General features: G+C 40.4%; 1 protein-coding gene across 5 annotated transcripts in view; it reads right to left on the bottom strand.

Annotated features, from left to right (window-relative positions):
• hycc1 (hyccin PI4KA lipid kinase complex subunit 1) overlaps positions 1 to 25,734 on the bottom strand; it is a 75,496-nt gene extending 49,762 nt beyond the window's left edge. For 2 of the 5 annotated variants that reach the window (XM_060824699.1, XM_060824704.1), the window contains exons 1-3: positions 25,589 to 25,734; positions 11,559 to 11,679; positions 7,114 to 7,172 (exon numbers count right to left, since the gene is read on the bottom strand). In XM_060824699.1, coding sequence (XP_060680682.1) covers positions 7,114 to 7,164 — 51 coding nt within the window. In that variant the 5' untranslated portion in view covers positions 7,165 to 7,172; positions 11,559 to 11,679; positions 25,589 to 25,734. Of the gene's footprint in view, positions 1 to 7,113; positions 7,173 to 11,558; positions 11,680 to 12,212; positions 12,306 to 17,613; positions 17,656 to 25,588 lie in introns of all 5 variants that reach the window. The other 3 variants (XM_060824700.1, XM_060824702.1, XM_060824703.1) reach the window with 3 other exon arrangements.
• Positions 25,735 to 26,000: the final 266 nt, after the last annotated feature.

The raw sequence follows: 26,000 nt of genomic DNA, 5'->3' as shown, positions 1-26,000 counted from the left end.
ATGCCCCTTTTTTAAACTTCACCAGATGGTCTGGTGCCAGATGAGCCCTGTGCAGAACTTTTAACTCGGTAGCACATGACCTATTACAGATTGAGATCTTTTGAGCCTTCTCCCATATGTTCTCCCATGTTTCAGAAGAGATCTCCACTCCAAGCTCTTGCTCCCAGACCTCCCATAACCGGTTAATATCCTGCCAGGCCCTGCCACCCAGCAGGTGGTAGAGGGCACTAACTGAAAGAGTGCTTGTGGAACGTAGCAACAATCTCTCTGTATCGGGTTTATAGGGCTTAGGGAGAAGTGTACTCTTCTGAACGAAATCCCTAACCTGAAAAAAAACGGAAAAGATCTTTGCTGGGCAACCCGTATTTGCGGTTCAGTTGCTCAAAAGACATCATAAACTCCCTCTCAAACAAGTCTCCCAAACTGGAAACTCCTCTCACTGCCCATAGTTTGAACCCCAAGTCCATTGTCCCTGGTCGGAACCCTGGCATGCCAACTATAGGTGTAAGTGGCAAAGTCTTGGATAAACAACCCTCACTTTGACACATCGCCCTCCATGCCTTGACTGTACTAATGTCAATGGGGTTCCGGCAATGGTCCATAATTGTCCTCATCTTGTCCATGAACAACAGGTTAATAAAAGGCCACTTTGCCTGGGAAGCCTTGATATCCAGCCATATTGAGTTTGGATCGTTACCTACCCAATCGCAGACAAAGGACAGCAGGGAACGCAATTGATACCTCCTGATATCTGTGAAATCAACTCCTCCCCCTCCTTGAGGCAACTACAATTTAGTAAGTTTGATGAGGGGCCGCCCACGATGCCAGACAAAGGAACCAAACCACCCCATAAGCTTCTGCAGCGTTGACCTGAGAAACATTATAGGGAGCATACACATGGGATAAAGCAAACGAGGAAGAACATTCATCTTAATGAGAGATATTAGGCCCAGCCATGAAATTGGAAGTGCCTCCCATCTCTGGAGATCTCGCCTAATATTGTCGAGCAAGTGAGCAAAGTTAGTCTGAAATAACAGATCAAAGGTGGGGATAATAAAAATGCCTAGGTACCAGAATCCTGCCATGACCACATAAAAGGGAACTTGGGGCCACCTTCAACCTCTGGCACATCCTTAAGGTTCCCCAAAGGCATAGCCTCTGATTTTGCAAAGTTAATCTTATATCCTGAAACAGACTCAAATGAATTGATACATTGTATCAAATGGGGTACGGAGGTGATCGGGTTCGATAAAAACAGAAGGACATCATCTGCTCACAGTGTCATCTTGTGTGCCCTCGATTCCAATTCCGGAGCGGTTATGTGGACGTTCTGACGAATAGCTCCTGCCAGCAGCTCTATCACTAATGTAAACAACAACGGTGAGAGGGGGCAGCCTCGCCGACTACCCCTACCAATCATAAAACTCCCAGACTTCACACTGTTGGTGATGACCACGGCCAGAAGGTGGCGATATAAAACCTCCATGCACCTCGCAAAGACCCCACCCAACCCAAACTGTTCCTGGACATAAAAAAGGTACGACCATTCCACCCGGTCAAATGCTTTCTCTGCATCTAAGGAAATCACCAATCCCTGAATCGATCGTTGCTGCCAAACTTGGACCACATTCAGCCACCTTCTAATATTATTAGAGGACCTATGGCCCCTTATAAAGCCTGTCTGATCTTTTTTAATAATATGGGACTACACCTTTTCCAATCTCAGCGGCAGGATCTTGGACAGAATCTTGAAATCTGAATTTAATAGCGAGATGGGCCTGTATGAGGCACAATCATCAGGAACCTTTCCCTTCTTAAGAATTAGGGAAATATTAGCTTCTCTCTAAGACGGTAGGCAGTCATGCATATAGGCGTGATTGTACATCTCCAACATCAGCCCTGACAGAATCCCTATAAACTCCTTATAAAACTCACCCGGAAGACCATCAGGGCGGGGCGCTTTCCCACTGTGAAGTTGCCTAGCTGCCTCCTGTATTTCCTGAACTGTCAAGGGGGCATTAAAGAGAGAGGCCTGTTCCAAGGTCACCCCTGGGAGGTCCAGGTTCTTAAAAAAGGTCTCCATTTTAGCCCTCCTGTCCTCGCAACCTTCAGATTGATACAATTCAGAGTAAAAGCTCCGAAATGCGTCATTAATCTTTTTAGCATCGTATGCAAGGACCCCGGTGCTGTCTCTGATTGCAGTTATGGATTGCAGAGCACGATTTTTCCTAGTCAGGTACACTAAATACTTCCCTGGTCCATCCCCATCTTCAAACAGCCTTTGTCTAGCAAAAGCAAGTTCTTTCTTTGCGTTTTGTGTCAGTGTTGAATTCAAGGCAGCCCTGAGGGCCGTGATCCGCTGTAGCTTAGTCACCGAAGGCCATGCAAAATGTGCTGCCTCCGCAGGTTTCAGTCGCGTCTCAAGTAGATGCTGCTGTTCCTCCTTCTGTCGTTTCCGGCTATCCGAATAGGAAATAGCTAATACCCTCGCAAAGGCCTTAGCAATCTCCCATAGCATGGACGGACTACTAGCCATGCCCGAGTCAATAGTCAAGAATTCCTGAAACTCCTTCAAATAGTATTCCACAATTTTGGAATCCTTAAGGAGAAAAGGGTCCAAATGTCAATGCCTCAAACATAGCCCTTCACTCTTGGCCTTAACCTCCAAATATACTGCCACGTGATCAGAGATAGCTATATTCCCAATTTTACAACTCAGAAATCGGATCCAGAAGAGCAGAGGGAGCCAGAAAGAGATCAATCCTCGTGTGACATTTATGTGGATTTGGGAAAAAAGGTGAAGTCCCTGCCAGTAAGGTGAAGGCATCTCCAAATATCCACCAGCCCCAACTCCTCGCATAAGTCAGCCACCAGCTTAGCCTGTGAAGAAATAGTTGGGGGTCCACAAGGCATCCTGTCCATTGTCGGATTCAAAGGACAATTAAAATCTCCCCCACGATAATAATGTGCCATGTTCTGAAAGCACTCAACTTAGAGAAAGCAGTAATCAAAAAATTTGAGGGACTGCGCCAGAGGACTGTAGACATTTAAAATGCCATATTTCTTCCCATGTATCAGGGCTTTAAGTATCACAAACCGTCCCTGCTCATCTTTCACCTGCTCTAATAATGTGAACGGAAGATTTTTCTGCATAAGTACTGCCACTCCACTACTTTTAGTAGTAAAGGATGAAAAGAATACCTGGTCATAACCCCTCTGTGGTAATTTCAGGTGTTACCCGTCATCAAGATGGGTTTCCTGCAACAAAGTGATATCAACCCTTTCCCTCTGAAGGCTGGAAAGCACCTTTTTCCTTTTAATAGGTGAATGACTTCCCTTAATGTTCCAGGTGCACTATTTAATAAGACACTTAGTCATATCCCCTTTCAGACACCCTTGAACCCCTCAGAGGGAGAACCCTGCTTACAAAGCGCTGAGTATAAGTAAATAAAGACTCAGAATCAAAACACTATATAGACAAAAACTACTCTACCATAACTATAAACAACTATTACTACCAAAAAACTACAAAGAAAACCAACTATAGAACCTTGAATGCCCCATAGGGGGCACTCACCCTACCCATCCCCTCCTTCACAGCTCCTTCGAACCTGTGCCCCAGCCTTAGACCAGAAGAAAAAAAAACAAGGAGATGATCCTTAAATCAATCAACAGAAAAAAAAGACAAAGTCAGGATGAGCACTCCACCCATCCCTGGCTTCATGTCACCCCTATTTGTGACTAAAAGAGAAACAGAACAAACAAAAAAAAGGGGAAGAGACAACAAAGAACATCCATAAAATTTCCCATCAGAAAATCCAGTTATTAAAAAAAAGGAACAACTTATTCCAAAGTCTTTTGCCCCCTTTCCAAAAAGGAAATTATTTGGGAGAAAGAAAGGAATATAAAAAAGGAAGGGAAAACATGGGGAAAGATAGAAAAGAGAACAAACATTAACTATATTCTCCAGGCCAATCCTTCTATTTTTAAGTGTCCACAAAGTTTTTAGCCTTATCCACCGAGTCAAATTTATAAACTGAGTCGTTGTGGCAGAAACGCAGCACTGCGGGGTACCTCATGGAGTACTGGATGCCCAGGTTCCTCAGCTTCTTTTTAACTTAATCGAAGGACTTCCTCTTTCAAAATTACAGCTGCTGAGAAATCCTGGAAAAACATGATTTTTGACCCCTTGTACAGAAGTGCCTGCAGATCATTTCCCAGTAATCGAGAGGCTTCTAGTACTTTTTGCTTGGAAGTGCACTAGGACCGGGCGGGGACGCTGCACTGGCCCAGACCTGTACAATGTAACACGATGTGCCCTTTCAATCTGAAGCCTGCTGGACTCAATGTAAAGGCTCAAAAACTTCAGCAGCCAGCTTTCAAAGAAGTTGACTGGCTGTTCACCTTCCTCACCTTCAGGGAGCCCGATAATTCGGAGATTTATCCTCCGATCTCGATTTTCAAGATCGTTGATATGGTTTTGCAAGGCCCGCACCTCTCGCTCCAGCACCTGGATCCAACTGGATGAGGACTCCATCACAGCTTCCGAGGTCTTAGTCTGACCCTCCATCTCTTCCAGTCTCTCCCAGAGGCCCTGGATCTCCTGCTCATGCTTCTGCAGCATGGATGCAATAGGTTGGGCCTGGACACAAATCTCCCCACGGATTTCCTCAATCGCAGCCACAACTTTCAAGCTAAGTCTCTCCATCGCCGCAGCCATTTCCTTTGAGTCTGTCAGGTCCCCGGGGGGGTTCAGAGAGGTTGCTGTTGCTGCAGTCTTTGGTATGCCTGATGCTGCAAGGGAGTGTCCTCCCTGCTTCGGTTTGCTTGCTCCATTTCCCTTTGGCATCCGTCCCACTCCCAAATATTAACAAATGTGTGTTCTGTAAGGTTTTAAACTAATAATTCCACCACATAAGTTGGCCAGGGATGGCAAAAAAAACACCGGTATGCCTTGGCTGTTAGGCAGAGCTGTCCACAGCAGTTCTACAGAATTGCTGCCATCTTGCAGAGTCCTGATAAGGTCTTAAAAACAAACATGAAGGGGAGTCATTTAACACCTTTGTCGGCTCTGTTCTTCGACAATCAGGTCACTAGAATTTAAGCTGTCAACTCAAATGCAGTACGGAGGGTATGCAACATTGTCAGCTCTGCTCTCTTTCAGAGTCTTGGAGGATTCAGTGGTGACAGGACACAAAAACATCCCATACCACAACAGCATTCCTAGAAAGGTAGGGGATCTCTCATGACGTCCTTGCTGTTTGAATCATTTACTGTGGTTTTCTAACTGTGCAAATTGGTCACAGCTAAAATTTTGTTTGCACTAAGTGAAAGAAACAACGTAGAATCTAATCGGTCTCCACCCACAACCATACCAAATTCAGAACCAGTCCTGGTTACAGAAATATTATGCAACACTCTCCATGCATCAGAGAATTGTGCAACGGCAACATCATGGTTGCATTCTTCAGACTGATTTGTTCAGAAAGAATAATCACAGTAACAGCCATGGTATAGATAGATATCAGTTCCAGCAGAGAGTCTCGAGGATCAAAGCTTTTAAAAAAAATGCTGCTACATCACAAAATGTAAAATTGGATAGGCAAGTGTGTGGCTGGAGTGAAACACGCAATGCACAGTTTATTTCACAGTGAAAATAACTTTGCAATAAACACGGTGTTTTTTGGTTCATAATTCAGCATATTCACAGTTTTTTTTCCAACATGCTTAAAAAGAGTACATGCTGAACCTTGGAAAAACATTGGAAAAACTAAGTACATGTTAAACCTGCACTACTCTTGTCACAAACTGACAACAGGCAAAATTTGGTGTTCAGTTCATCCATCATCAGTTTCTAACCATTGGTTAAGTTCACACTTGACTTGCAAACATTTCCCAAAATGTTCACACCCATCAACTTCTCACTCATGCCTGCTTCCTCGCCATCTACCTCTTTCTGACTCAATGCGCATTCCCTCCCCCAGATCTTGACACCACCCATCACAACAGCAGTCACTAGCTCCCTATGCACTTAACATTATCCGAAGAGGATGTGAAATTTTGCTTATGAATAATCTTGCTGCAAGGAGATGAGAGATGAAGCATGAAAAACTGTACTGCAAACTTTGTTTAACCATTCCCTTAAAAAGGAGATTTTAAAATCAAATGCACACGACATTTGATGTTACCCACAATATTAAAAAAAAGGAACCCCCATACGTCCTTGGACCCAGAATTTCCCCCATACACACTATACAGCTTATACGAATCCACCTTGTTTGCTTCTAGCTCTAACAAAACGAGAAAGGAATTGCACCTCTGAAGTTAATACTTCCATTGCAAAACAAAATTAAACCAGGTCCTAGACTGTACACTAATCGGATGCAAAACACTGCATTATTTCTTGAAATGTAAATACTCAATTATTTATATACAACTTATTGTGCTTATTCACCAATCAAGACCTTTAAAGTTATTGTCATAGGTTGCATCTTTCTTCAGCTGGCGCACTTTTATTGTGAAGCTCAATTCTTGCTAATCCATGATCTTTTTTCTTCAAATCCCCTCCATAGTCAATTATTTAAACGACTCCATTATTTAAAAAAAAGGGAGGAAACCTTCACCACAACAGAAAACTAACTGCCAGTAAATTGGTGGGAACGAAAACTTACATTAGTTGCTCAAAGCATACTTTGCACTTTTAAACATACATTCAAAAGGCAGTTTTTTGCATTCCCTGGGATCTTGTTTAGATTGTCAACTAACAGAATTATTTCCTGCCAGCAATACCCCCTTCTCTTGTACTGTTCCTCTGGAAATTGTAAACAGCAGGTCAAGATTATCATCTAAGCGATCTGAAAAAAGAACATTGTCCCCACCCTGCCCACCATTTTAGCATCTTTTTCAAAGAAATAGCTTTACTTCATGCCTCTATGTATCATCTTTCCACTCTTCACTTGACACCAAAATTATCTAAGTTCAGTATTCAGGAAAGGCAGTAATCCAGAGGTCGGGATTCAGTGCCTATTTATATATTAAGTAAAAAAAAATTATGACAAACACTTGAGACTATTTGCTTATTTAAATATTAGTACTGAAATAATAAGAACTTACCTTAAACTCTGAAAGCCACTCCTGCACCACCCCTTTGTCTATGGCCAACATCTTTCCTCCTTATAGTAAAAAACAAAAGTTAGAATGAAACTTAAATGATGGCATGAACCCAATTGTTAAATATACAGAAAACAATTTTGGCTAGTCTTTAATGAGAACTGGATTACTTTCCAAAGAAAATAAAAGTTATGAAACAGTGTTTAATTAAAATCACAAAAAATTGCTTATTAACTAACAAAGTATTAATGAAAATTAGTGGACAACAGATCATGATAAACTCAAACAACTACATACATTAATTGAGAAGCACAGCCAATAACTTCCTGATTACAGCAAAACTCATTTTAGTTCCGTGAGGGCAATTTTTGGGTTTTCATTTTTGCTTGGGGGAGGGGGTGGGGTTGGGTGGGGGGAGAAGAGGGAAGTTGGGGAGAGGGGTTGGTTCCTGCTTTCAGGAAAACAAAAAAAATGTTTCAACAATGCTAGTACATTTCTACTTGAATTTATGTCTCCAGAGTTCAGGTCAAAAATTATGCAACAAGATCATAATAACACATTCTACACAGGCAAGCACAGAATGCACAGATCAGAAATATAACAACAGTGCAAACATTAAAAAAAAAGGTAAAAGGAAGTATAAATGTGAAGATAACATTAAGCAGCCAAAAGAAAAAGGGTTGATCATCAGCCTCCATTCTATTAACGTGGGCTGGGTGCAAGAATAAGACATGACAAAGTAGCAAAATGTGAAGAATTTAAATTTGGCACAAGATTGCTTGGCTTGTCCAAATGTTGTAGAATGTATGTCACAGTGCTACTTGTGAATGCTTATTTAATATTAATAGGAACTGAACCAAGTTGCTGCAAACTATGTCTGCTTCTCCTAATCTAGGGAAGCAGCATTGATAGGAATTCAAAAAGATAGTTACTTTCTTCTGGCTCCAATGAATCTCATCATTTGAATATGCCAAGCCTTGGCATGATAGTAGACTGCTTGCAGCCAACTCAAGGCTGTGGTTTCAAGCTCCACTCTACAGATTTGAGCAGATAATCTAGGTTGAAATTCTAACCTGCAAAGAGCAACACTGTCATAGGTGAAAAAGTTTCAGTTGAGATATAACTACAGGTCCTGTATGCCCCCCTCAGATACACACAAACTATTTATTTTACAGAGCAATGGAAATTTTCTGACATCCCAGCCAAATGATTGCACCTTACACAATACCACTTTTATAAGATCATCTGGTCATTGTTGAAAGTTTGATGGACACAATTGGCAGTTACCTTTCTACATTTTGCAATAGCAGCAATATCTCAGAAATATTAATTAGCTGTAAAACACTTTTGGACAACTTGAGATCGCAAAAGGTACCAACATCAATCAAACTTGTTCTTCCACGAACTCACATCTTGGAAGGTTATAATTCACAGTAGTGGGTTTATGAATCTTTTGGATTGAGAGAGACTTATGCAAAATTCAGACTTCCATTTGCTATCTCAAATGAAAGAAGGACCTTTATTTTAAGGGCAAGTTTTCCTTGTTCACTAACAGGCTACCAGAAAAAGATAAATAGTCAAGGTGTGACTTTTGTAGTTAATCTTATGAATTGATTGATCATGCTCACTGTGTGCCATCTACAGTCTGTGTCTTAGTATACTTGCTACACTGTATTCCTATCATTGCTGAAAATGTGTTGCTGGTTAAAGCACAGCAGGTTAGGCAGCATCCAAGGAATAGGAAATTCGACGTTTCGGGCATAAGCCCTTCATCAGGAACCTATCATTGTCTTATACATACTAACACGAGACAAACATACCAATCCTCTTTCCTTGTGCCTGAAAAACGTTATTAATAAATATCATCTTGTTCTGCGCACAAACTGAAGCAAAACACTCAGACACAGTATAATTTCACCTCCTTCATGTTAACTCCAGGCCCTGAAGGGAGAGAGAACGATTGCCCACGTGTACAGAGACAGGAGTTCACGGTCTTCTCTGGAATAGCAGTGTCTTAATGAATTATATCATCATTTTACAGGGAGGAGCATCCAGATAAGACAACATACATATTGATTGGATGACTGTTACAATCAGCGAGCATCAATAGCAAAGATTAAGCCATCTGCTGTTACACAATGAGTGTTCTTATCTTTAACTGCCTTCACATAATGATTACTTTTCACCTTGTTAACTGACCGTACATACTGAATGCTTCCTATATTGTTAAATGGCTCTACATAATGAATGCATTTCCACCTCGTTAACCCATTATCCTTGCCTCCAGCACCTCATTGTTAACTGTAAGTTCTTACCTGATCTGAAGCATGCTCAGCTGAGCCTCTTGTTTCACAAAACTCAGCTTGTCTCTTTCCCAACCTGCTTATACCCTATACACATTCTCATTCCCTCCTTTTATTACTTCATGATAACCGAAGACATTACTAGCTTTCATAAGACTCTGACAGCCAAGATCCAAACAGTCCTTGATACGCAATATGCGGTGATTATAACAAAAAGAATCGCTAGTCTGTTACAGAAGAATCCTCCCATGTGGAAAAAACTTTCACCAGAAAAGTTTCCAAATTCACAGTCCTTAGTAACCACTCATCCCCTCCAATCCTCCAAAATCTTCTTCAGTAAAATCCAACCTGAAAACAAAATTCATTCAGATTGTTCCCTGTGCATCACTCCACAAAGAAATCTGAACTGCTGGCAACCATATACTTAAAAATGGGCAGACGTTACTCATTTAATTACACTACATTGTGTCTGCCTATTTCAACTTTCTTTGAATTCTTGAGGTCTATTACTCTGTTCACTATTTATGACATTATCAAGTTTTATACAATCCATAAACTTCTAAGTTGTAAAAGGAGGGAATGATAATGTGTATAGGGTATAAGTAGGCTGGGAAAGAGTTTAAGTTTGGAGTTTTGTCAAACAAGGGGTTCTGCTGAGCATGCCTCAGATCAGAGAGGAATTAGTTAACAATGGGGTGCTGGAAGCAAAGGTAGTGGGTTAGCAAGGTGGAAAAGCAGTCATTATTGTAGTCATTTAAAAATATTGGAAACAGTATGCAAGGTCAGCTAACAAAAGGGACAGTATCCATTGTATAAATCCAGTTAACAAGTTTAAGAACATTCATTGTATAACAGTAAGGGCTTGGTCTCTGCTATTGATACTTGTTGACTGAAACGGTCACCCAATTCATATTTATGTTGCCTCATCTAGATGCATTAAGAAATTGCCATTCCAGAAAAGACAGAACTGATGTTCCTATGCACATAGTGATTATTCTCTCCCCCTCCAGGGCCAGAATAAAGATGGAGGTGGTAAAACAATATTGTCTCTCTGAGCATTTTGCTTCGACTGGGGAGGGGGGGGGGGGGGGTGATGGATGACACAAAGCTTTGCAGTGCATCCTCAAGGGTTAAAAAAATTATGTCTTGGGAGTTGAAGTTTGGGAATGAGGGAACAATGCTGATAATATCTGCCTGGTCTCCCCAGTTCATCCAGCTCACCCATAACCAGGTCAGACAGCACAACCAAAAACCATGCAAACATCCAGAAAGAACAGATGAATGATTTACACCTGGAAACAAGTTTGCACATAGATGCAACAAATAAATCAGAGAACCGAGAGAGTCAAAAAGGAAAGAGCCCTGGATTAAGATAGGTCTGCAAGCACTAGCTGCAAGAAATATACCGAAACAAATTACTTCTGTAGACTTCTGTCTCAAAGGAGTGTTGACAGCCTTGGTTATTAATGTTATACCACCTAATTGTAGAAACTCAATCATTTTAATAATCACTATATAAAATGTTAAATGTAGCTTTTCACAAATTACAAATAAATTAAATAATCCTAATTTATTCCTTATATATCCGTTACAGGTAAACCTAGAGAGTTGATGATTTTTTCAAAGCATATCTTCTGCACTATACATTCAGATAGTGACAGATTTTAAATAGAGTACAAATAAGCAATTTCAGAAACAAACAAGTTTACAAAGTCCTTCTACAGCCTTAAAGTTAAATACATTGGAACAAGGCATGGCATAAGAAAGCATGATTCAAACAAAAAGATTATTTTCATGCCTTTAATGCGCTTTATATTTTACTCCCGATGCTGAAACTGATTTTTAAAAATCATCAGGTTGAATAAAAAGGGTAATACTTGTGCCCGAGAAAACCAAAGTTATTAACAACATTAATACTGAAAACGTTAAGCTGAGTTTTGAATACCATTTAAAGTTTGCTTCTAACATGTCTAGTTTACCTTTTATGAAGTCACCCAAGGACTTCAGAAACATCTTGTGTAATCTTCAGATTGACACTGCAGCTCTAAACCCACCCAGCGTTTCACTACATAGTCAACTAGACAACTGATACCTTGTAATCACTCAAGCTTTTATTTATCTCCATCATACAATTAAATCCCTTACCTCAGAAAGGAGAGAGGATTGTTCTGAAAACCTTCGATTACGCTGAAGCGCAGTTCAAAAGAAACTTCATTTTCAAAAGCAGGTATATTCAGACCATTTGGATCAGTTATCTGAATTCAGTCTGTCAAAAAAGGAACAATTTTAAATATTATATACAAATTATGCATAAATATTTCAAAACTCAGTGGAAAACTACTTCCAGTCTCCCATAAGGGGATAGAATTTTGAATTTCTAACTCCAGCAAAGTCAAAGTATGGCAACATCTAACCCCCTTCACCTCCTCCTTGCTCACCATCCAAAGGGCCTAAACAATCTTCCCAGGTGAAGCAGCATTTCACCAGTACCTCCACTAATTTGGTCAATTGCATTTGCTGCACCTAACATGGCCAACTCTATTACAGAAACCAAACAGACTGGGTAGCCACTTTGTGGAACACCTCCAGTCCATGCTGAACCATGAAGCCGGACCTTCCCATGGCCGGTCATTTTAACAGCATCCGGCTTGTATGCCCACTTGTCTTTCCTTGGCATGCTGCAATGTTCCAATAGATCATGGCGCAAACTGGAGGTAAAACCATCTCATCTACAGACTAGGCACTTTACAACCTTCTGGACTTAATATGGAGTTCAACACCTTCAAATTGTGAGCTCACCTCCATTTCTTTTAGCTTTACTTGTTGCATTCTCTGTCACCATGTCCTGTTCCATCTCCTCACCGCAGTGGAACACAGTCTGTTCTTTCCAGTCTGGGAGAGAGACACACCATTCTCACATTCTCATCACTTTAATGTCCACTACCAACATCCTTTCTCTCCCAGCACTCCAACACTCCCTCCTACTATTGCATAAATGCTGCCCCTCCACACTTCAGGTCAGCTCTGAAGAGTCATCCAGACTCAAAAAAAAGTTAGGTTGCTTGCTCTGTCTCTCTCTGCTGATGCTGCCTGACCTGTAGTTTCCAGCTTTTTTTTTTAAGTCCAGAAATTTGAGCATGAACTGCTGTGCTCACATTTAAGCTTGCTGGAAGCTTCATAAGTGTGAATGAGGAGCAGGAGAAGGGCAGCCCTTGTTTGAAAGCCCATGGGCCTGTCCTGACATTCAGTAAGATAGTGATTGATCACTTGCAACTTCAAGGTCTGAATTTGTGTCTTTCCCAATAGCCTTTCAAACCCCTTAAATCCCCCTGGTAAAAATATTTAAGGATTCCACTTCCATCCTTTGAGAAAGAATTCTAGAGATTCCTAACATTGTGAAAAAATTTGCATAATTGGTTTTACATTTAAAAAAAATCAATATTTGCCAAACAATGACACCAGTTCTCAATTGTCCCATAAAGAAATGATATAGAATCCTTACAGTTTGTAAACCACCTATTCCGCCTTCAAGTTCATACAGACCCTCTGAAAGTATCCCAACCAAACCCATCCCCAACCATATCCCTGCAACGCTGCATTTCCCATGGTTAACCAATCTAACCTACACATCTCTGGACAGTATGGGCAACTTAGCATGGCCAACCCGGCCAACCCACCCAACCGCACATCTTTGGACTGTGCGAGGAAACCAGAACACTCAGGAAACCCACACAGACATGGGGAGAACATGAAAACTCCACAGAGAGTCACCCAAGAGTAGAATAAAACACGGGTCCCTGATGATATGAGGCACAAAGCTCACTGAGCCATTGTTCAGCCTCCATATTCATCTGTCAAGCATCATCAGAATCTTGTATGTTTCAATCAAGTTGTCACTTACTCTAACCTGTAGAAAATAAAAGCCCAGTCAGTCCAACTTTTCCTCATAAGGCAATCTTTCAAACATGGTATTAAGCTGGTAACCCTTCTGTGAACTACTTCCAACACATTTCTATTTTTCCTGAAAGAATGCTGTGTACAGTACACCAAAGTACAAATCTCACCAGTAACGAAAGCATTACCTCCCTACATGTACTCAATTTCACTTGGAATAAATGGTGTCATTTTATTAGCCTTTCCAATTACCTGTACTTGCAGACTAAGGTTTTACAATTCATGCACAAGGACAACTAGATGCCCCTGCATCTCAAGACTCTACAAACTCACCATTTAGATTATCATTCTTCCTTCCAAATTAGACAAATTACACAATTTATCCATATTATATTCTATTTGCCACATCCTTACCCACTCACTTCAGCTATTTATATTTTTTGGAGTCTCATGTTCAAATTTATTTTCCTAACCATCTGCGAGATCAGCAAATTTGGCGATCATCCTTCCTTCCTTCCATCTCTTCAGGTTAGAATTTATATAAATGGCAACAATTGAGGTCCTATCTGCAATACTCGTGGCACACCACTTATTATATCTTGCCAACATGCCATGTATGATTTTGCATCTGTCTTCTGCTTCCTGTTAACTGGCCAATCTTTTATCCATGGCAATGCTACCACTACACAGGCAGAGTCCACATGATAACCAATAAGAGTTATAAATTATTGTTCTTGGAGATTTGCCATTCTTGTGATTCTGTCCTGATGAATAAGAGATGAAAATCTTAGATTGCATGCCTCCTTTCAGCAAAGAGAATGGGCAATGGCAGAGACACTTAACAAAAAAAGACAATGTTGGAAAAAAATGAAAGGTGATGACAATGGAATAGGAACCAAAACATGTTTGCAGGAAATGGAAATGGCTGAGGGACCCTGTATCCAAAAGCTAAAAAGTAAGAGGCTGTTCTTAGATTATTGAACATCATGTCAATTCCTGAAAGCTGATGTGTGCCAAGTTTGTCTTGTACTTCATTAATACAACAACATGAGAAGCAGAGGACATAGAGGTCAGAAGCCAAGAATTTAAATTTCACGTGGTCAGAAGCTCATGGTCATACCTGCATGAACTACAAAAGAGGTCACCCAATCTACATTTGACCTTCCCAATCTGGAGAAGACAGCACAGAGAGTGCAGTATAGCAAGTTGAAAATACAATGAAGTTTGATTGATTTGGACAGGACATTAAAGGATTGAGATCTCTCAGGAATGCATTCCCTGCTCTTGTATATGAATCTGGCGTAGCAAAGGGAAGGGGATGTCTCTGGAAGTTTTGTTTTTCAGTTCACCCCAAGGATCAAATCAGTGAACATTCTCTGTACTGCCTCCAAAGCTTACTAAATATAAAGATCAAAAGTGCACAGCATACCAGGCTGCTATTCCTAGAGTCATCATAAGGATTTTAGGGAAAAAAAATGCGAAGTTCCCTCAGACAGCTGACAGAACACACAGACTACAAATTACTATTTCAGAAGCAATTTGACATCAACGACAGGTAAACAGCTATAAACTGTCAGCACCAGATACTACTAATTGAAAGTAATCCTGTTGAATCATTTCACGTGCGGATGTGAACTTTTTAACTCTTCTGCTGACCAGCACGTTGTTTGTCATTTTTTTCAGTTTTAATTACTTTTCTCCAGATGCTGCTTCCATGGGTTGGGCAGATACACAAAATGGTCAATTTACTTATTACAAAGTCTCTGACGCTGTTGTAGGCTGATTTTCTTCAGGTTTACACTGAGCTTAACTGCAGAGATCAGAGAGACTGTTCGAGATAAGGAAGAACTAAACACTTCTTTCTCTGTCAGTTGTTCTGAGGTACAAGCTGTTCAGTTACCAGAGGTGCAAACCATCCTGGTGGGATGGACATGTAAAGACAATTGCATGTCCTTGGTAAAGAGGCAGCGACAGGAGACCGCAAACTGGAAATTTTTAAACTACTGAAGCGTCAGAAGAATCACAGATATAGGTGGGAAGGTCCTGGACAAGGGAAGAAAATAAAATTGATTCGAGGTTGGTAAAGATGAGTTCTGTGGGGCAGGGGCAGGTAGAAACAAAATGAGTCTGCCCTAGCAGTCCTGTTTATGGATTTTGGAAATAAGGTAGAAGCAAGCTGTTGGGGTTTGGGAGACCATCAGTTTGGAGGCACCAGAAGAAATAAGGTTAGTGACCATAATGGACAGATTGGCCTGATGTTCCATGCTCCGGGGAGGTGGGGGGGGGAGAAAGACAGGAGGTATCAGAGAGCTGACTCTGAGCCTTTGCATTGTAGAGGCCAGTCTGCCATGACCACCTGTGTTGGCAGACTTATTTACAAGGTTGGGGTTGGATCAGAGAGCACAGAGTACAAGCAGTTCACAGGGAGGGAAGTTGGAATTGGTGATGAGGGAAAGAGAGAAATTGTGGCAACCACGGTCATGTTAACAGTTCTCGATGAACAGGTTGAGAGCAGGTAAAAGGTCAGAGGTCGGAATCCACATGGAGTGAGTGAAGGTAGACTTTTCAAATACCTGTACTGGTTTTAAAATAGCTCTTGCTCACTCAATCTACGGCTTTTGAAAAACACCAAATAAAAAACATAGTCCTCTATGCATGGCTACTCCCACATTGTTTGCATATCGTTATCCCAATTAAACTGGATACCTAGGATGCCAGCTCACATTTTCCTGCTTAATATATAGGTGTTTGCAAGTTAAGTGCATAAACAGGAATGACTACAGACACAGGTAAATTCGTTCAAATTTTATGTACCGGGGCAGTGACTACAAAAATCAATGGCTCTTTGTAAAAGATAGTTGTACCATGGAGAAGGGAGACATTAGTCAACACTTGCTCTCTAGCCATTTTTTCACCTTTGCACAATAAAACTACAGGTGTTTAATGAGATTGAACTGATTCTAGAGGAGCCAATTAGAGAAAAAGCTAACTTCTGTTTATAACCACCCATTCCATATCAAATTAATGCACTCAGCAACAATGCATGCACATGAACATGCGTGGGCAGAGTTCAAAGCACATTAAATCATTAAATTAATTGGACGTTGCTTTAATTACTTAACACACTACACATACTTTGTTTTTTAAAAAAAAATCAGCGATATCGTCCTCTCCAACCTGTGGGTCTAGTCATTTTTTGCCTAACGCAGACTCAATGGCGCAGTTCAATGCAAAATGACATTAAACTTAATGCCCCCCATCTTTTTAAAACAATTTAAAATTAATAATGAATCTCCAAGTTTTGAAATTCTAGATTTGTCAAATTAGTACAAAATCTTTTAAACCATTTAACAAATTACATATCTTCTACTCTTAAGATAGAAGAGTATTCACCCAAGCAAGGGGGAGTTGAATTAAATCATTTCTTCCTCCCTATTTCCGGCAAAGAAACTCATTTTGGAATGACTCATTTCTGTAAAGCAGCAACAAATCACGGGGATGGACAATAAAGGTTTGCCTAGCCACTGATGCCTGTAAATTGTGAACAAATATTTTAAAATAAACATCAGAAGGCAGCAAGACAGATAACATGGCAAATATAAGGAGTAGGCAAATAAACTTACAATCTGTGAGCACAAAGGACATTTGAAAGCCAAATCAGAACAGAAAAACACCAGTTTGTCAACGATCTTGAACACATTGTAAAGAAAAAAATTCTTTGCAGGAACTATCTTTGTTCATAATCTACTACTGCAAAACAAATTGGATATAAAAAGTGACTAAATATTCTAAGGGTGGCACGGTGGTTAGCACTACTGCCTCAAATCTCCGGGGTCCCAGGTTCGATCCCACCCCTGGGCGACTGTGTGGAGTTTGCACATTCTCCCCGTGTCTGTGTGGGTTTCCTCCGGGTGCTCCAGTTTCCTCCCACACAGTCCAAAGATGTGCAGGTCAGGTGAACTGGCCATGCTAAATTGTCCATAGTGTTACGTGCATTAGTCAGAGGGAAATGGGTCTGGGTGGGTTACTCTTCAGAGGGTCAGTGTGGACTTGTTGGGCCGAAAGGCCTGTTTCCACACTGTAGGGAATCTAATCTAATCTAAAGAAAGAGAGTAAATTAAAAACCAGCTTTGCAATTGCATATACAATTTCATATTTTTCTATTAGACCTCTAATTTGCTGAACAGCATAGGTTTTAGGAGATTTCTAAGGCTGGAGAAACTTGGAAGACTAATATTTTCTGGGAACTGTTCACTATGTAGCTACAGGGTCATTTAAATTAAAAAAAATTGTCAGCCTTACTGACCATATATTAAGTGGCCAAGCTTTGCAGCTTTAAACTCGGAATCTGAAAGAAAAAAAGTTGAGAAAGCCTTGTAATAATAGTTTGTAAGGGGAAACCTTAAACAAAAACAAACAAACAGTCACTTTGGAATTTTCAAACAAAAGTTACATTCAGTGAAAATTAGTTATATGCTACTGCATTCATGTCAATAACCAGAACTCCAATTTATATATTCTAAAGAGTTTGGTCAGCTCTATTTGAGAAAGACTATGTGGAAGCAAGGACAACATCAAAATGAAAAATCTAACAGCCATTTACAAATACTAATGCCAAATTTTGATTTTTTAAAAAACTTAAATGTAATTCATTTGATCTCTTCACAGAAGCTTATACATTTTTGAAATGTTCTAGGAAACAAGCTTGGAATCCCGTCACTAGAGATTGGAATTTTAAATTCAATTAAATCTGAAATTTTAAAGTTTAAACATTACAGACCACACACTCTGTGCTGAAGAATATAGAACTCAGATTTCAGTTAGACAGTGGTGATACAATGCTACATCAGCAATCACTTAGTGCATTAATGGCTGGTTATCAATCAAGACGCAGACTAATGCCTTAGATTCATCAGTTCAAATCCTCACCAGAACCAGTGGAATTTAAATTCAATTAACATACTGAATTGGAGTCTGGTCTGAGTAATGGTTCCATCGAAGTACAATGCAAGCTCAAGGAACAGCCTCTTATTTTCAACATAGGTATTTTACAGTCTAAAAGGTCTCGATATTGAATTCCATAACTCCACCAGACTACATTAGGTGTGTTGTTGACATCAGTGAGGTGACACCTGAGGATCAATGACTGTTATTGGCTGGATCCGGTGCTGGAGGCAAAACGGGGACAGGTGGGCATCACAGCAGTCTTGACTGTGGTGATGGCCTGATGCTCAAAGAGACGCATGATAAACATTGCAATCATTGCAGTCACCCTACGTTTTTCCAAAAAAAAGAGCTTTCATATTCCAAGTTTGTTCAACCCTCTTCAGTTCATACAAGTCAGCCAGGTCTACAGGGAAATGGTTGGAGGAAAGGGCCCCAAGTCTTGAACAGACATTGGGTGATTGACAGGGTTCAAAGTTGGATTGGGTTCAGAGAGGGGTGGTTGTCAGGGTGGAACTAAGTGTTTTGATTATTTTTTTTTCTCTTTCTAATTTTAAAACTTCGAAGTAGGAAGCCCACCACTGAACATGACCTATTCTAACTTTGTTCAAAACCCGCAAGTCAATGATCAGATTGCTGCCAAATTAGAATATGCATTCCATATTAGTGCCCTTGTGTTGATTAAAATGAAAGCGGCTTTGGAAATTTTGAAGCAAGATGCCCTCATGGCCACATTATGGCCTGGCATTGAAACGGAGCAAGGAATATATTAGAGTGCAAAATATCTGAAATCATTTTACAACAGATAGACTTAGGGCTACTTACAAATTGCATACAGTCTGAGCAGTTGCACCAAGTTTGAGCCATTATAGATTCTTAAAAGTATCTAAATACATAAAAATAAACTTTTCAATCCAAAATGAGGTTTAACACCTGGAAAGCAGATCATACAAAAATCTAGGATGGGGCTAGAATTTGTAATTAGAGTCATTGGACTCAAGAGCATGGTTTTGCAGTAACTGCACTGAATTTTCTTCCCCCTCTGTTCTGTTACGTTCTTCAGAACCAAATATTACAGCTAAATGTTTAAAGTAATATGCCATCACCAATCCTCCTTTCTACTACAGCATCTCAGCAGCAGATGCTACTTGCTGGTGTTGGAGAGAGTATGAAGAGCAGGGGACAGTTTTAATCCATCAACCTCTTGACTATGAATCCAGTGAAACTCTGTTGCATCCCTGTAGGCCACTGGGTCTGAGGGCCTATTTAGTCAACACTGATAAAGGTTAAACCATGAGTTAGTCATATGAAAGTGCACTTGCCTTCATAAGATGGATCTCTTGCATGATAACAATGGGAACTGAGACAATGATGGCATTTGTTTTTAAATCGACACAATCCCCCAAATCAAAACCATATGACCATCAGATAAGCTGAAACTTAGAGTCCCCAACATTAACCCTTTTAGAACAATTACATTATGCAATAAATTCTACTATTCATTGCTGCTCAAACTTCAACTATCTTAAGCTTGTCTTTTACTTATTTAAATGCATATCTTCATAGCTGAATCTTTCAGGCTAACGTGAAGTAGCACTTGAATTAGCAGCATAGATAAAGGGAACCCTGTAGATTTGAATTTAAAAAAAGGCATTCAGTAAATTACCACAAAGATTACTTCAGATAAAAGCAATTGCATTGGGATGGTATGTTCATATCGACCGAGGATTGGCTGACAAATAGAACACAGGTTATGGGCGGAATTTTCAGGATAGCAATTTGCAATATGTTTACAATTATTAAGGACTTTGACAATGGAAGCAAATGCAAAACTAGGACGACAAAACTAGGTGGAACAGCAAGCAGTTAGGATGGTAAAGGAGTCTGCAGATGCAAACAGAGAAAACTTGGCAGACAGGATATAAAGTGGGAAAATGTGAAAGTAAACACTTTGGCAAGAAGAATATGGAATTCAACATTATTTATGTGAAAAAAGATAACTGAAAGTACAACATGTCGGAATATGAGGCTTCTTGTGCATAACTCACAATAGTTAGCATTCAGGTTCACTAGGTAATTGGTCAACATTCTGGTTGCCAATCTATGTCTTCCCATCACTACCCATTACCCAGAGGTTAAACCATCTACCTTTAATGAGAAAACAGCCTTAGGTCCTCCAGACAGTGGCGACTTTACCTTTCCATCCTGGATGCAGAGAGAGGTTGTTTCCCCATTGACTATGTTTCAGACCAGATGGCATTATCTCAGAGTAAGGGGTTGCATAATTTAACACAGATGAGGACTGAGGCTAATGAACCTCTGGAATACTTTACCACAGACAGCTCAAGGAGCTGGATTGTGAAGTATAGAGGCTGCGATAGATAGATTTCTAAATCAGCAAGGGCTATAGGAATTAGTAGGGAAGTGGAGTCATCAGATAACCATTCAACTAGATCATGGTTGGAGCCTGAATGGCCTACTTCTGCTCATCTTATGATATTAATTAAAATCCCAAATATTAAAATACCACTAAGCTTCCCATTCAGTCCCAAACACCCTATCCCATAGGTTGGCTCATTATGCAAAACATTTTTTTTCCCAATTGCTTTCAGAGTTTAAACATGAACCCAAGAGACAAAGTTTGGCAAACACAATTTGACCTGAACAGCGGGTGTTTGGTGCGATATCCTGGGAACTATATTCTATGGTATGACTACAAAGTCAAGGACTATTTTGATCTGCTGATTGCAGCTCTGCAGTTTCTCATGTTAGTTGTTGATTCTATTAATACTCCCCAAATCTATTTAAATTTCTCCCTCTTAGCCAAGATGTATATGTCTGCTATTTTTTTCCACTTACCATACTTTGCATGACAGAAATTTCTGCTGTTGCCCCAATTTCAAAATTGTAGCAGTTCAATTTATATAGTGCCGAAAAGCAGTAAATTACCCCAAGGTGCTTCACAAAAGTACCACAAAACAAAGCATAACAATGACCCATACAAGGAGACACCAGATCAGAGACATGGTCCAAGGAGCTCCAAAAGAGAGAAGCAAGGCAGATAAGTGAAGAGAAGGAACTGGAGATTCCAGCTCCAGCAACTGATAGCAGAAAGAGATGAAGAGTGAAGCAAACATAAAACTGTAAAATATATAAGAGGCCAGAGTTTGAGATATCTTGAAGAGTCGAGAGACAGACAAAAAAAAATGCAGAGTTCTGAAGACATATGCATAAGAATTCCAACAAAAAGTTGCTACCTGACTCGGAGCAACTTAATGTCTACCATGGACATAGAGGAATGGGACACACAACTTTACCCATGTCTCAGCTCAAGTCCAAACAAAACCTCCTCAGTCTCACTTTCTACCTTTAAAACATGCATTAGAACAGCTTCTTTGGTGTTGGAATGTTTTCACATTTAACTTGGTGCACTGTAACCCATTGCTTCAAAGTCTGACCTAATATACTAATCTGATGATTTTACAGCAAATGAATTACCAGGATCATTGTGCCATAAAGCCAAGACAGTGCAGCTGCCACCAAAAGATGAACCCCAAATCATTTCATGTGCAATACTTCCACTGATTTGAAGCCAAAGAACAGTATTTCACATCTAATAAAGTGTTTGCTAATGTATGCCAAGTTATGCATTTGTGATCTTAAAGTACAGTGTAACTGTAATTTAAGATCACAAATGCATAATCTTGCACAAACTCCCCCTCTACATAAAAGACCTCCCCCCTACACCAAAGAATGACCTCATGGTTCTTGCATAATCCATTAATGTTTCTGCAAAGGTTAAGTGTCATAACATTTTTTTAAAAAGTTAAAATATTTAATCTAGTAATGAACAGCAATCTTGTTGACAGAGACATCTATTGTTGGCTTTGTTACCAATTATACAAGTGAACTTTGCAGCTGCCAAGACTAGATTCAGTGCTGTTGGCTGCTTGGAGAGATTACTAATCAGGAGCACGACAACAAATGATGTCATATTATAAAGGGGATGTTTTTCTGGGCCTGCAGAATTCACATTTTTCAGCTGCACTAAATTGATTTCATGCACTGCTATAAAAATTAGCAGAAAGCCTGCTAACACCAATAATGCTTGTCAAGTGAATATCTATCATGGTAACGTGCACTGTAGAAAATGCAAAAGTCTAAGCATAGCAATGCTCTTGTGTAGGTGTAATGATTTAATTTTTTTTTAGTTGAGTTACATTTCTTTACTGGCAACAGACTGACATTTAGCCACAAGTTAAATGGCCATCCTAAACTTTCACTTTATCATCAGAACTTAACAAATGCTACAAAAAAAACTGCATTGTATAATTTTTGCTTAAAGTGAAAAACTCTAAAGTTCAAAGTCAAACTGTGAAGATCAGTTCTGACTTATGCTTTGAGATGTACCTGAAAGAACAGTAACATTAAATTTGAAGCATACTAACTCCCCAAAAGGTATTCAATGGTGTTCTAATGAGTGGTTGTAAAATGAAGTTCACAGCTCATCATGCGCAAGGACCAATTAGGCAATGACATAAAAAGTACGTACTGTAGCTGCTGGAGACCAAAAATAAAGAAACAAATCAAGTGCTAGAAAAATTCAGGTCTGGCAACCTTTCTGAGAGACAGAAAAACAGTTAACATGGAACATAGAACAGTACAGCAGAGGGACAGGCCCCTTGGCCCACAGTGTTGTGCTGAACATGACATCAAATTAAACTAATCTTCTCTGCTTGCTCTTGATCCATATCACTCCATTCCTAGCATATTCCCTGAATGCCCGTCGTATCTGCCTCCACCACCACCTCTCGCATTGCATTCCAGACTTCTACCAGTGTCAAAACCTTACCCCTCACATCTTATTTGAACCTTCCCCATCTCACCTTAAATGCATGTCCCCTTGTTTTAGGCATTTCAACTCTGGAAAAAGATTCTGACTGTCAATCCTATAAAGTCTCCCCTCTGCCCACTCCACAGTAAACAAGAAGAACGTCTTTCTAATCTCTCCTGATAGCTAGTAAACCTCTTCTGCACCCACATTCTTCCTATAAATGTGGCAAATTGAATGCAATATTCTAAGTATGGCCTAACCGAAGTCTTAGACAGTTGCAACATGACATCCTGACTCTTGTCCTCAATTCCCAATCAATAAAGCCAAGCATGCCATCATACACCTTATTTACCGCCCTATTGCATGGCCACTTTCAGGTACCAATGTACTTGAACCCCAAGATGCCTTTGCACATCAATGCTGTTCAGGATCCTGCCATTAATGTATACGGTTCTTTAACATTTGATCTCCCAAACTGCAGCACCTCACACTTAGATGGATTAAACTCCATCTGCTATTTCTCTGCCGATAACTGCAACTAATCTATATCTCACTGTATCCTTTGACAACCTTCTACACTACCCACAACTCCAATCTTTGCATCATCTGCAAACTTACGAACTCACCCGTGACTTTGAATGCATTATGACGCTTCAGTTTAGTTCCTCACTTTTCTCATTTAAACGCTATCAAAACTACCTGTTTGGCCAAGCTTTTTGTCATCCCCACGTAAATCAGGTGTTATTTTGTTTTACATAGAGCTCCTGTAAAGCACCTTAAAGGTTTTCATGACATTAAGAAAGGCAGTATAAAAATGAAATTATTATTGAATTCCAAGAGAACTGGAAGGCATAGATTGCACAGTCAAATTTGAAGGTGTTGGAGGCCTATTGACTCACATGTACTGCCCATAAACCTTCCTAAGAACCATTTACACACATGAATGTATGAATTAGGAAATAAATGTAAACAGAATAGTAAAAAGATTAATCTTATTTTTAATTCAATTGTAAAGCACTAGATTTCACAACTGCTTTAGGACACCAATACAAGGCAGTATAAAAATGACAGGAAACAGCTTCCCTACAGGAACTTATGTAATCATACTAGATATTGCAATCATGACATTTAAACAAGTCAACTCATTCCAACCCATCTATTTAAATTGAATTTTTGAATCCTGATTACAGCCTACGAATTATAACCAGATGGTTCAACAAGGAAGTGTAATCGAAACAAATGTCTCTTAGAATTTAGTTCTTGTAGTCACTTGCAGAACAGAAAGAACCTGAAAAATAACCCAAACATCCTGTATTCAAATACATGCTCCAAGTTCTTATTTACGCTATTTTCAGTGCTCTCTGTGCCAAGATCAAGACCATCATTCCCAGAACTAAAAAGCAAGCTGACGCAGAATAAAAACATTCATGGCATTTTTCTCAGTCTTCAATGCTTCAGAAGTTCTTCACAGTCAACTCATCACTTTTGAGGGTGAGCATTGCTATTTAGACAAATATGGCAAACAACTGCCAAACAGCCCCATAAATAAAAGTGAGATAAATCAATTGATAATCCTTTTTGGGCTATACTAGTTGAGCCAAATGTTTGTCAAAACACCAAAACTCCTGCGAAAAAAGTTGCACTTCTCTCTGTGTTCAGCCATCCATTCTAGTCAACGTTGCTTTACGTTGAAGGCACTATCGTAACTTTTAACTAACTGCAGTTGCTTCGTTCTGATCTCGACAGCATTGTAACTCAATTCATTGCACAAATGGAAGTAAATCCAACAACCCTGGCAGCCAAAAACAAATCAAACTGTCCATATCAGCTGCAAATCTAATAACGGCGGGAGTCTCAAATTCCCTCAAAGGAAATTTATTGATAGCATTCCCATTTCAAAAGAACGATCCATGTCCGCGTATGTGACTCCACATATCCTCACTTTTGGAAGCAAAGGGTGTTAACCGTTGCGACGTTCATACCGGAGAAAACTACAGTGCACAGCGAATAAATTCAGCTCTCAGCAATCCACCCTCTCACTTGACTCCCTTTCAACACCAACAACTTTTATACATGAAAAGTGCATGTAATGGGCCTGGCTCGCTGCCTTTTGTTTCACTGACAGTTGCCTGGTCCCTCAGACAATGGGTGTGCCTCAGTGTGTGTGTGTGTGAGAGAGAGAGAGAAATACACTTCAACCACCCAGGAAGTCGCCACGTTATGAACCTCAACATGAGTTCATTATAATTGAGCCATTTACTTAGCAACTAGCAACCACCAGGGAGGAGACAGGAAAGCCCCGAGACTTAAACCCAACTACCCTCCTAGGGACTCGCAGGACAAACAACCGCATCCTCCTGGTCTACCCATAGAAACACAAACTGGGAAGATCGGACCAGACTCAAACTGTTTCCTCAATCTCGCTAATTAGGATCGGGAGCATCGCTTTACGCCAAGTCCCGTGTGAGCTGTTTCAGTACAAGAAGCCCACCGAGCTACCTACCACCGAGAACGGGTGATTTCAAATCGCTGTCAGATGTCCCCGCCTGCAACTGCAACACCACCCCCTCTCAGCGAGCTGCCCGCCCGCTTGCAGGCGGATTTTCCTCCCAGCGCACCATCCTGCCCCCAAGTGCCGGGCTCTCGCGAGTGGCGGCGGCAACCGTCCAATCAAAGCGCGGGCTGAAATGGACCACCAATGGCTTTCGACTACGTCACAAAGGCGGTGCTCTGGCCCGCCAATCATGAGAAGGCGGGGACGGGGCGCTGCTGAGCTCCATGTCACCCCCACGCCCAGAGCCCAGTGAATCCGCCCCCAAACCCCCACACATCAATCACTTGAGCAATTGAGTTTAAGACAATGGACAGGAGATCGTGCGTAACTGAATAGAGGGTCCTCAGCACCGACTCTTGTT

This window comes from Hemiscyllium ocellatum, chromosome 5 (assembly GCF_020745735.1).
Source record: "Hemiscyllium ocellatum isolate sHemOce1 chromosome 5, sHemOce1.pat.X.cur, whole genome shotgun sequence".
Classification (NCBI taxonomy): Eukaryota; Metazoa; Chordata; class Chondrichthyes; order Orectolobiformes; family Hemiscylliidae; genus Hemiscyllium; species Hemiscyllium ocellatum.
The sequence above is the reverse complement of the archived record's forward strand: the minus strand, read 5'-3'. Positions and strand labels throughout refer to the sequence as shown.